This window comes from Hippocampus guttulatus, chromosome 8 (assembly GCF_054856545.1).
Source record: "Hippocampus guttulatus isolate MCC_2025c chromosome 8, RoL_Hgut_1.0, whole genome shotgun sequence".
Lineage (NCBI taxonomy): Eukaryota > Metazoa > Chordata > Actinopteri > Syngnathiformes > Syngnathidae > Hippocampus > Hippocampus guttulatus.
This window is the reverse complement of record NC_141268.1, coordinates 13,618,033-13,630,263: the sequence shown is the minus strand read 5'-3', so window position 1 is coordinate 13,630,263 and position 12,231 is coordinate 13,618,033. Positions and strand designations below refer to the sequence as shown.

General features: G+C 42.5%; 1 protein-coding gene across 4 annotated transcripts; it reads left to right on the top strand.

Annotated features, from left to right (window-relative positions):
- The first annotated feature begins 496 nt into the window (after positions 1-496).
- Positions 497-12,167, top strand: LOC147201275 (LIM domain and actin-binding protein 1-like). Of its 4 annotated transcripts, none has more exons than XM_086117168.1 (10): positions 497-569; positions 2,771-2,912; positions 3,024-3,063; positions 6,818-7,261; positions 8,412-8,466; positions 8,548-8,636; positions 9,431-9,509; positions 10,206-10,240; positions 10,307-10,440; positions 10,512-12,167. In XM_086117168.1, the coding sequence occupies exons 2-10, from the start codon at positions 2,791-2,793 to the stop codon at positions 11,563-11,565; spliced, it is 2,052 nt and encodes a 683-aa protein (XP_085973294.1). In that variant the 5' UTR covers positions 497-569; positions 2,771-2,790; the 3' UTR covers positions 11,566-12,167. The 4 variants fall into 4 exon arrangements, with proteins under 4 accessions (XP_085973294.1, XP_085973295.1, XP_085973296.1 ...); XM_086117169.1 differs by lacking the exon at positions 497-569 and adding an exon at positions 802-1,079; XM_086117170.1 differs by lacking the exon at positions 497-569 and having other exon boundaries at positions 2,457-2,912; positions 10,310-10,440.
- Positions 12,168-12,231: the final 64 nt, after the last annotated feature.

Sequence of the window (12,231 nt, the reverse complement as noted above, 5' to 3'; positions counted from 1 at the left end):
CAGCCAAGGGTGTTAAGCATTAATACAACTTCATTAGTCAACCATTCATGAAGATTTATTTTGATATTATCCCATATCAAAATCTGACCAAAAAGAAAAACAATAATTTAAAGTGTAACTTGTAAAGTCCGCTGTTTGACTTGGAACATTAAACACAACAGGGCCAGGTAGATGTAATGTAACACCAAAGGTCATTGGTGCATAAAAGTCACATGACACACCTCCTCCACTCCTGTGACACCTTTCATTTCACTCCACCTTAAATTTTCCTCGCCGTGAGTGTTGCCAGGTTCCACTGTTTAATGGCATCAGTCTGATTAAGAGTGATATCATATTAAATTATGAACGATTTGAATTGTGTTCGTTGATGATATGAATCGTTTCATTTACTTGCATTACATTTATTGCTAACTGCAATCGAGGGACAAATTGTGGGAATCACCCGTTTTAAGTTTCCATGGTATCCTTAGCCTACTGGACCATCACATGGATCTGGCAACCATGTATCAGGCTGTAGCTAGTGTCAGGTGTCGCGAAGTTTCGTCAAAACTCCGCGGAAGTACGTACAGGTAAGACAGCTTCTAAAACGACGACGTAAAACATACTGAGTGGATATATTTCATTTTAATTCGTCCTTTTGTAGTCATATGTTATACGTAGTTTCGTTGTCATAATATGCTCTCAATCAGATGTATGTAGTAAATCATCCCTAAATGAAGATTGAGTCAATCTTCATTTAGGGATGATTTACTAAATCCGATGCCCTGTGGTAAACTCAATTATCGATTAACGATATATTTAACTCACGTGTTTTTAGCCAAATATCCAACTTTTTAAAATCATTACTTTCATATTTCGCCCCGATGTCGTACACTTGGACTTAAACTAATGATATACTAGTAGTATATCATTTGTCATACATTTGGGGGCAACAGGAGCAGGCTTCTCCAGTTTTACTCAAATGTTCTACGAATCAGACGTTCTGACAACTTAATAATGATTTAAATCTTCAGCTCTCTCTGAGGCCAGTTACGCATTAAGGAGTGCTACGCCCCTTTTTGCCTGAGTCAGTGCACTGCGTAAGTATTTTAGTGTACTGTACTGTGGTTACTTCAGGATAATTTGAATAATTATTTTCGGTGTGCATCTTAACACAAAAAGTATAAAATGATGAGGAATATTGACGATTGTTTATGTAAAACTGTTGGAGCTGAACGCCACTCTTAATATTTTATAACCCTAAAAGATCTGAATGCTAAATTATGGACCATCACCAAGCCGAGCACTCCCTTCCCATTTGTCATAATCTGTGGTTGTAATGACTGCACACAAGTGCTAAAGCAACGAACGTCAACATTTTAGGGTAGACAGGATATAAAAAACCAACAAAGTAATGTGTCACACTCCGAGACACCGCACCCTCTTTAGTAATCTATTATTTCAATTGATTTAACAGGGACAAACAATGGAAAGAATTTTGAAAGCATGTTCTTTTTTTGGAAGTTCATAATGTAACCATTTGCTGACGTCAGCGTTCATTCAGCAGCTCTGGCTTTGTACTGGCACCATTGCTGACACCATGATGACTTCTTCATATTGTCCAACCATGTGATCAGGCACTTAATCTCAGCAGAAACACATCAACGAGAGTGGTGGCAAATAACACTATGAAAGGAAAGACTCTTAATTCACAATGCCAGAACAGCAAGTGAAAATATAAATGTGTGTTCAATAATTTGTCCAAAGTCCACACGAGATGTTGTCATCGTAGTGATTATGTAAGAGTGCCAGAGCGGACGACCTCGACATTGAGACAATCAGTGCTTGGTGCTGGATATGGTAGTACACTTGTAAATGCAATCAAACACCGCTTTGCTTTGTTTACTTTGAATTTAACTCCTGTGGTAAAATGCAGCTCAGCCTGTGCAATTCAAAGGGCGGTAGGTAGGGGTTAAAATCAGGGGACGTCGTTAATATTTGTCAACTGTGGGCATGTGAAGCCTTTTGAGACTTTTCTGTGATCAAGGGCTGTACACTACACAAACCCAATTCCAGTGAAGTTGAGATGTTGTGAAACACATAAAAACTGAATCAATGATACGCAAATCATGTTCAACCCATATTTAATTAAATATTACAAACGCAACATCTTTAATATGTAAATACATTTGACTTAACTAGAACCTCAAAGGTCAAATGCAGTCTCTCCAGTTTGACCGCAAATGTCAATTCTGTTCATATTTTATTTCTGTTGCCCCTCTTTGGTAACAACACAACACGACATATTTCATTTTTTTCTTTAGAGTGTTTATGTCTTAGCATTGCTCTTCTGCCTTTCCCCGCATTGCTCCTAAATCATGTAGAGTACGCTGTGAACACCAGAAGTGGGATTCATTCCCAGAGTTTTGGAAGTTCCACTCTACTAAACGCAGAAAAGGTAATGGAGGGTTATCATCGGTCTGCCGCTGTTGTGATATGGCTTGGTCAGAATAAAGTTAAATAGCAACTGTGTTTTGAGCCGTGTGGTTATGCGAGTTATATTCTCAGAGCAGAGCGTGCGCTGGCCCTCCGAAAATAACAGCCTAGCTGTTTGCAGTTTTTCATCTTGCAATCAAGCAGGCACAGGAGTGCAAGTTGGAACGTGTCAATAGCAGGAATGCATATCGAGTATCAAGCTTTGTATGTTTATTTTAATTTGTTTGGCACCAAACTTTGGCGAAGGGGGAGTGATTGTGGGGTGTGCTGACTTTCGGGATGTGTTTGCGTGTAGGAATTTAGGTAGCTGCAAAGATGGATAGCGCTCCATTCAGTCGAAAGTCGTGGGTGTCGCAGTCACTGCGTGTCACTGCAAAGGAGTTGTCCCTGGTCAGCGGACGAGGAAGAAGCAACGCCATCGCCGAGCGCTTCTCCAAGTGAGTCGACGAAAAGTACACTGCGTAGAACTGCCGTTATGTTGATTTGTCCTTCCGCACGCTAAATTATTTTGAAGCCCTAATCCTTGTGTTGTTTTTCACTTTTTTCAGATACCAGAAAGCTGCAGAGGATGCACATAAGAGAAAAGGAGTGAGTACATATTTAGATGGTTCAGATACACTGTAACCTCCAAAGTCCAACCTGCAATTTATTCCTCTTTTTTTTTTTTGCATGTATCATATGTGTTTCCACATTCCATTGTTGTTCTTTTATAAGCATCCTGGACAAGTTGAGATGCATATACTAAACGACCGCACAGTTCACTTTGCGGTGTCGATTTCTGTATATATATTTTTTAAAATCAGTATTTTACTGAGCAGCCGGGGCAGAGACATGTGAATCATGTTCTCATGTTGCTCATAGATTTGTGCTTCGAAGGTAGAGGTCACCATTATAGTGCCCGTGAGTTTCAATCTCGCCCAAAAACCACAAATCGCCCGAGGGCCGGCTGACTGTTTGATCTTTGACTTTTGAACAGTAAATTTTCCTATTCACCTGAAAACCTAAGTTTAATTCCAAATGTACAATTTTATGCTTCCACAGTTCCACTGTACTGTATCTCCATTTAGGGATATTAATCGATGTCTGGACTTTGAACTGAACGACAAGTAGTAGCCCTCCTGAAGTGGATAGAGCAAAGATGCCAGATAGACGTTATGACGTCAGCAGCACAAGTTTTGGCAAATTGTGTTGTCCTGGCTGACCTCTCATTGGGCACTTGTAGCAGTGGGCAGGCTATGAAACCCATAATCCGCCCTCAGTCAGTCTAATCTGCTCGCAATGGTCTCTGGTGTTGCGACTGTATATTGTCAGCTTTGTCTGAATGAAAGACAAACCACACATAGCTGGACTAATGATTACTCTTATTATATTATATACATGGATAACTGGCCAGCCACGATCATGAAAAAAATTAAGGTAACGTGGCCGTGTGCTATGTGGTGCCCTCCTGGGGTAAAAAAAAAAAAAAAAAGCTTGTTATTAGAATGTGTCATCTGTTGTGATCGGTTGTTTTGAGATTTTAAATACCGGTAAGTTTCATTTGTCGTTGACCCAAGTCTTAACTTTTTGTGTAAGACAAACAAAAGTCTCAGGGATGCAACGGTGTTAAACTATTAGAGGTGCCCTGGAGTAGTTGAGGCAAATTTCAATCAGCAGCGTAAAATACACCATCTGCCATTTGAGCTTGTCTGTGTGTGTTTGTGCACAAGTCGTCACAATGCAAGTCATTACTTTTCAAGGATTTTGCCAAGTGGAAATAAAAGGGTGAAGTCTCGCCGTGAAACCTGTTCAAATGCCATGTTGTTGTCATGCAAAGGGCAATTCGGGAAAAGAAATTCCTTTGTTGGTTGAAAAAAAACATGAAGTACACTAAGGGTGGGTTAGTATAAGAAAAAAAAATCGATTTCACCCTCATCAAGTTGTAAGTTTTAAAATTTGAAAGCAGAGTTCCGAAAGCTCAAATAGAGACTCGCCTGGGAAGACTTGACGGAGGATAGCAACGTGAAACAACATGCATACACAAAAGGTTGTGTGATGTTACAAGAGTCACTTTTATATTCCACAACTCTTGAGCTTGATAGTGTGGAGAATCGATTCGCTGCGTTCTGACCTGTGCATCAATCAGCGAAACATTTGGGGTCATCCCATTGTCCATTTGAAACACTACATTCATTCTAATACTTACTTAGCTATCCATTAATATATATATATTTTTTTAAACGTAGGTCGGCTTGGTAGGTTTTGTAAGTCACTGGTTTGTTTGGGCAGGAAGAAAACTGAACGGTGGATGCCAGTCGAACCAGATGTTGGTGTCAAGATAATTAGAGATAACAACACGATATGTGACAAGTTTGACATCCCACTGCGAAAATGCAACCGTTTATATTTAGGGGAGTTGGCTGTCATGACAACGAATGACACAGATCAAAATTCTGACCAAACAAAAGTTTAGCTGATCTCTTCAAAACATTCCTGATGTTTGTTGGGGAGCATCATAAAGCCAAAGCTCGGGTCACAAAGGGGTAAAGGCATGAAAGGGTCGAAAACCTGTAGAGGGTACAAGTCGGTTGCGCACGTGTAACTAAGTAATAGTCAACAATGAAGAGCTTTAACAGATGGAGAAAATGCGGCTCATCCGGGACGTTACCGACACCTGGGCCCAACTTTAAAGTTGGTGTTAAGTCGAGGAGAAATGTGATAAGGGACGCTGCCAAGAAGCCCGCGTCAACATTAAAAGACCTACGAGGCTTGTTGGCAAGTATTGGTTGCGGATCTAATGGCACATTAACACACTCCTGTAGAATTTATTCAATTAAATCAAATAAATAAAAACATCAATGACATGAGAGAAGGCGATCGGACGATTTTCCTTCATCGGAATTCGGGTTGTCACTCATTGATGTAACAAAGGGTTTCATTTCATAGCATAGGCATCCTTTAAAAAATATATCTTTGATAATTGACTTGCATAATATATGTAATCATGGACCTGTGTTGGCTATTCAGCCTCTCTAAAGATACGTATTCAACATTGATTTTGGTTGTTTGTTTTGTCTAATTTTTGACTGGTGGAATTACTTTACATAATCAAAATATGAGACATAGTCCTCATTTCCATTCTGTATTAAATTGTATTAAAATTGCATTATTTTGACTTTTTTTTGTTGGTGCCATATTGGAATACTCATCAAAATGCAACAATATAAAAACTTTAAAATGTACTCACAAACCACAACAAGTTTCAAGACCATTAAAGTTTTTGTGTGCGCTGACTGCTCATCTATTAAACGTTGATTTTATTCACATCGAAAAGAATGGGCCATTTCAGACCAGGATATCCATTTCCCGATCAGGTTTGAATGCAGTTGTCTGGCCTTTTGAGCGCGGGGTTGGAATAAAGAGCTTTCTTAGCCAATGAGTGCACAGTAAACAAAGAGTTAACTTTGCTCGTATCTATCATTTCCTGCTTGAGTTTGCTGGGCTTTCTGACTCTTTCCTGCTGTCAGAGGGGTTGGGCTAAGTCATGGGAGAGTATTTAGTCTGGTGGCTAACATCTGGCAAACTTCCACCACATACTCATCGGAACAAGACCGAGCAGAGGACGCTCTCCCACATCTTGTTGCCTCGTTTTGCCACAGGTTGACTTTATTGCTTTATTTCTGCTCTCGTGTCTCTTTTCATTCACTGTCTTTCATTTTGGCCTCACTGCAGAATGTCAGTGATTTGACTGTTCCTTTTGTTTTCTGCATCCAAATGTGAGTTGTCGGCATACTGGTACATTGTGGATAGATGGTGAGAAGACTCTCATGTCATTTTTAGGTGCTACTTTTCAGTTGAACAATTTTACAGTGTTGCGATACTTCAAGGCTGGCCAAGCATACCCTACAAAAGTCAACTGTGATTTTTGTGAGCACCATTGACGCACGACCATGTTCAGATCCTCTTTTCTTCAGCGTGTCATTCCTCTTTCACAATTGAGGAAGTTTTTTTGAAGGTCACACAGCAGCTCCCAGCTTGTCTCCCATCGATCTGCTGTGTCTTGTCTGCCACGCCGCACGCTTTATTATTGGCATGAACGGCAAACAGAGCCTTCCACTGTGTGTTAGTAAAAGGTGAAGTTGTTGTTCACGATGGAATGCAGAATGCATGCTCAGCCCTGTTAGATATGTCTTGGCCCATTCGTTGTGCCTCGCACAGACTCGGCAAAGACATCTTCAGTATTTCTTGGACTCTTATCTTAACAGCTGTTCTGTAAATGAACCAGTAAAGTCAGGCAAGGCAATTCTGGCATTTCCTTTCCAGAATGTTGCTTTCGCTCAACCGTTTTTGTGTTGTCTTTCAGGGCTTTGACAGCGCGTCCACCTCCCAGCGCCCAAGCAATCTGAGTGCTTTGAAGAAGCGCTGGGAGCAAACGGGGAACGGCAGTCATCAGGACAAGACTCCATTCATCTCTGCGCCTATAAACAATCAAAGCACATTTCCTACCCTGACCAGAGCGGCTTCTGTCAGCGAGCAGCCCTCTACTCCTAAGAGTCCGGTGGCCTGGCGGCCTCCACAGGAAGCTCCACCCAGCACACCTGCCACCGATCCCGTCCTCGTGCCCCCTGCTGCTCTACAAGCAGAAGAACAGAGTGGGATGGACAAAGATGAGCCGACACAGAGCAAAGCGCCAGAAAAGCCTGACGAACAAGTTCCGACTAGTCCTCGTGCCTCCTATGAAAAGCCCAGAGTGCCACTCAACAATCTGAAGATGAAGTTTGAGAAGGCAGACGATAGCCGACTAAAGGTGACCCACCATCTGGATTGCTCATTTCTCTTACTATATTGGAAAAGGACGGCACGTTACTTTATTGAATCATACAAAACAGCAAAAATAGAAGTCCTCAGATATGAAATCTTAAGTTTCATTAAGAGTTAAACTATTGACTTGAGTTTCTTTCACATTCGTGAAGTATTAGCAACGAAAAGTAAACATTTGAAAACTCTTGTGTTAGCAAAAAAATAAATGTTTTCTGGGTATGAAGCGAGATCCAGACCTTAGCCAAGCCGCACCAATACAGTACCGTGTGTAGATGTACCAGTTTGTTTTGCAATAATACCTAACTATATTTCTAAATTCATTTGTACATGTGGTTGAAAAGCAAAGCGTGAAAAGTGTCTGTCGCCCTCAAGATTTCACAACAAAAAAATCACTTTAGCGGATATGAAGTGGCTCTGACAAGTTGTACTTTTACAGTACATTCTTGACAATAATACTTAGACGTGGCTGAAAGGGTTAAGTAAGCAGAGTCAGTCATGGAAATGCTCAACAACAGTGCAGTCAATGAATGGGTATTATTGACAACAGCCTCTCGAACGTCCATTCTTTCATTTCTCGCCCGCCCATTTTGTATCTGCATTATTGTGTGGCTTATAGAATCAGTTTCATCCTAAATAATTGGGCTATGTTGTATTTGGGTTAATTTTTAAAAAAATGATAACCTTACTAAATTGTTATATGTATGCCTCAATGAATCTAGATCTTGTAAAGGATGTTTTCAGTATGTCTTTTCTCACACACACACAAAAAAAAGCTCTCCTTGGCCGAGCAAGGAATGTCGGAACATTCCTGACCTACGGCTGTTTCATCATTCAGACTTCTGTTATCACACGTTCTACATTTTCTCATCACGCTCTCGTCGGATCGTCTTAACGATCACTCAGGCAGTTTGACATGCGGCGCGCACGGGCTGAAGCATTATAACCCGCGTCTAGACGGGGCATGGGAGCGTAACCTTTTACAGTACGATCTTGCTGAAAGACAGGAAAGCGGCCTCGCTTTGTGGAAGTGGCCTGTGAGTAATGATAAGCTGATACACGAGTGTAGTGATTGAATTAAGTGTTAAGGTTAAGGGAGGAGGCCGATGTTCAACCATCATTTTCCCCCTTTCATCCAGGGCTCCAGGTCGACTCTCCTAAGTGCCTCGTCAGAAGAGATGGAGCAAACCTCTGGTGAGAATTCGCATTCATTTCAACTCACGGCTAAGATTGATACAAGGAAAATATGAACTTTGCGTGTTGTGCTCCAATCAGTGTGTGACCGCGTGCTGGAGAAGACATCACTCAGGGAGAAGCTGGCCAAATACTCTGCTGCTGTGTCCAAACAAAGCAACACTAAATCTGTGAGTAAGAGAATGGCCTCCTCCCCTGTCATAGGTCACGGGGCAATAGCACTATAAAGTGTCCTCATTAGAGTACTCCAGTCATCAGGGACATGTAGCAGAATTATATGAAACTCTGTGGCAAACCTTTGCACACAGACCGGTACAATGATAAGGGTTCCAATGCTGGTTTCCAACTATATTGAACCATCCAACAAGAAAATAACTTTCAGTTTAGTTGAGGTAGATTTTAGTGGCTTTGCACTGCTTCTAAATTGAGAGTATTATCTCGTCATTCCAGACAATTTTGTGGCGTCCTATTGAGCCAATAGGCACGGTTTTAAATTTGGAAGTGGTCTTGTGGAATCTCAGGTATGTTTTTACAGGACAAGAATTAAGTAAATAAAAAAAAGGGGGGGGAGCTCTGGCTTGGTTTTTTTCTTTTTCCCTGCAGGACGCATGTGTGGGCCTTTACTGGAATTATTATTATTATTTTTTGCATAGTGCTTTGTGCTATATTTTGAAATTTGGATTGGAATCAGCACTGTCCAACTAAAAGCATGTTTTTTATGTTACATTTTTTTCCCCACTTACAACTACCGATGGTTCTCATTGGACAGCAATGAAATGCAGCAAATGGATGAAGCGGTTCATTAGATAGCAGATTTCAATTGAATGTGAACTTTGTTCAGGGACTGTATGTGTATTTACCTGCGTATTGATTGTATTAATTGATCACTACCCACCCCCCCAACTTGTTCCCCCTGTGATTACGACGACACTGCAGACATAACAGGCGTTTTGTTGTTCTCCAGGCTGTGACCCCAGAGGTGCTGCCCTCCAAAATATCTCTACTTGCAATTGAGAAAGTGACGCCAGGACCCGAGTGTAATGGTGAGTCACTGACCGGATTCACATGAGAAGACTCAGGCGGAACAGTCCCCCCCACATGTGGCCTAGTTCTGGCATGTGTTGTCATGAGTGATTGGGGTTATGTCTCTTATGCGAGTTGGTAGTTATTAGAACTGCCAGGTGGAGAAAAATCATATTGAGCTTGAGTGCACACAAAGTGCTCAAATCTTGTCAAACAAACCAAACCTCCGCCACAAAGGTGTCAATGTGTACCTATGTAAATTATTTTGAGTTGTTCTTTTCGCAAAGAGGCAACAGGAGTGATGGCATTGAGCTTCAGTGCACACGGTGCTTAAATTAAACCAGCTCAGTGCACAAAAAAAAAAATCAACTTTGAGTTTGTCTTTAATAGAAGACTCATACATCGCGAATGTGAGTGTCGCTATACACTACTCGTAAAAAGTTAGAGCAACATCTGGGTGAAATCTCTGAATGAATTTAAAATGCAGTATAATTTAACAGGTGAACTTAAGTCGGCCTTCTGTGACCTTGAATGTACGACAAAAGCAAAGAACAGTTGAACATGTGTTCAAAAGTTGACAAAATGTCAAATTAAGTACAGCTGTAAATGTCTCACTGTCTTGTCTTTTAAGTTATTCCTGAAATGTAACTGGAAAGCTTTTAGTGCGAGTAGTGTAAAATGAAATTAAACAGAGTTTGTGTGTGTGTATTTTTCAGGGGATACGAGCAGTGAGCCTCCAAAACCATCCAGGGTGAGTCCAGCAGCGCAGCCCTCAGTCAGTAGACAAGACTCAAACTATACGTTTCTGTGCGTTCAGAAGTTCTGCCCTCCAGTGAAGGAGACGTGCGTTGCCTGCCAGAAGACGGTGTACCCCCTGGAGAGATTGGCGGCTCTTCAGCACATCTACCACAAGAGCTGCTTCCGCTGCGTCCACTGCAGCACAAAGCTAAGGTTGTTATCCCGTCCAAAATGTCGTTTAAAAACAACTTTTCCTGACGATGCCGCCTTATGTCTGTTTTCAGCCTGGGCAACTTTGCTTCTCTGCACGGCAACGTGTACTGTAAGCCTCATTTCAGTCAGCTGTTTAAAGCTAAAGGCAACTACGACGAGGGCTTCGGCCACCGGCCTCACAAGGAGTTGTGGGCGCCTCGCAAGGACGGAGATGAAGGCGAAGAGGAGCTGGTGAAACCCAGAGAACAAGTAGCGGCACAGAGAGGGAGAGCCGAGTCCGTGGAGAGCATGTCAGACAAACAGCCCACCCCAACTGCCGAAGAAGCATCCCCACCAGTCAAAGTCACCGACCTCGCTGCACACCTGGAGACTCGGATGCAGACGGCCGCCAGCTCCGCAGAGAAGCCGGCCGAGACTCGCAGGTTGAGGATCGCCTGGCCGCCTCCTGCCGGCGAAGGCACCCCCGGCGCAGGCTTGCGCAGCCCGGCCTTGGAGGGCGGCGCCTCGGGACGAGCCTGGAGGGCCAAGTGGCCCCCAGAGGACGACTCGCTGTCCTCCGCTTCGTCATCCCACAGTACCGAGCGTGCCGAACTGACGAGTCTGAGGAGGAGCTCCTCTCTAAGGGAACGCAGTCGGGCCTTCACCTTGGCTGCCCAGGCCAGCCCCAATCCCACCGCCATTCCCAAGGAGCCTCGCCGGCCTCTCAAGGCCCTGCAGGAATGGAGAGCGTCCCTGGAGGAAAAGAGCTCATCTCAAGAAAGAATGGCAGACAAGAAAGTGGATCTGCAGAGGAAGAGAGATGATAGAGAGAAGCAAATCGCTAGTGAAGTCGTCAATCAAAGTAGCCCGGAGGTGGTCGTGGAGGGTGACCATCAAGGTGGTGAACACGCACAGGAAGGAAGCCCATTGGCCGACGACGGCTCCTTGACCATCTCTCCTGACATCTCGGCGTCCCCCTCGCCGCCCGCGCAGCCCAAACTGAACCACGCCTCGCAGGACGTTGGCTTCTGGGAGGAGGACAAAGACGAGAGGGGCGCAGAGGAGCTGACGGCAGAAGACATCATCAAGAGGAACCGTTACTACGATGACGACGAGGACGAGGACGAAGACGAAGACGATTACTGAGACGAGCATAGTCAACTCAATTTGTCTTACATGAAATTGTCTTAATTTCTCAAGTTTAATGCTTTTCGGTTTTAGCTTTGTATATTCAACATAACTCCTAATTATACCGTTTGAGGAGTCAAATATCTCAGTTACCGTACTACTGTGCTGAAGACATTAATTAGACTGGAAACAAATCTCAGGTAAAGAAATAATCACAACTGAGCAGCTGCTCTGAATAGCTTTACTTTTGTTGAACACCTTAACAGAAACTACGGTGTTGCCATATTAGCCTAACCGGTAAAAAAGGGAGTTGAAATGTCACATTTGTGTAATCATTTTTAACCCTTGAGCAAGAATCTGACCAACCAACCCAAGATGCTCTTGAAATGTTCTTAGTGCCACAAAGAAAGACTGACAAAGCGCTCCTGATTAATATATTTTCAAAAAAAAATTCTCCATGTTTGATTTTGTGATGTACGTAACTAAAAAGTTTTTGTATGTAAAGTGCCGCTGATTTGTTTTTCCTGTATGATTTTTAAATAACTTGCATAATGGATTCTACTTCAGTTGTACTGTCTGTACTGGATTATGTTCAAACATAATAAAACATTAAAAGGCAATTTTGTTGGGTTGTTTTTGTCATTTTTAATGACTGAATTAAATAAAATCTGTCAAACACATGGA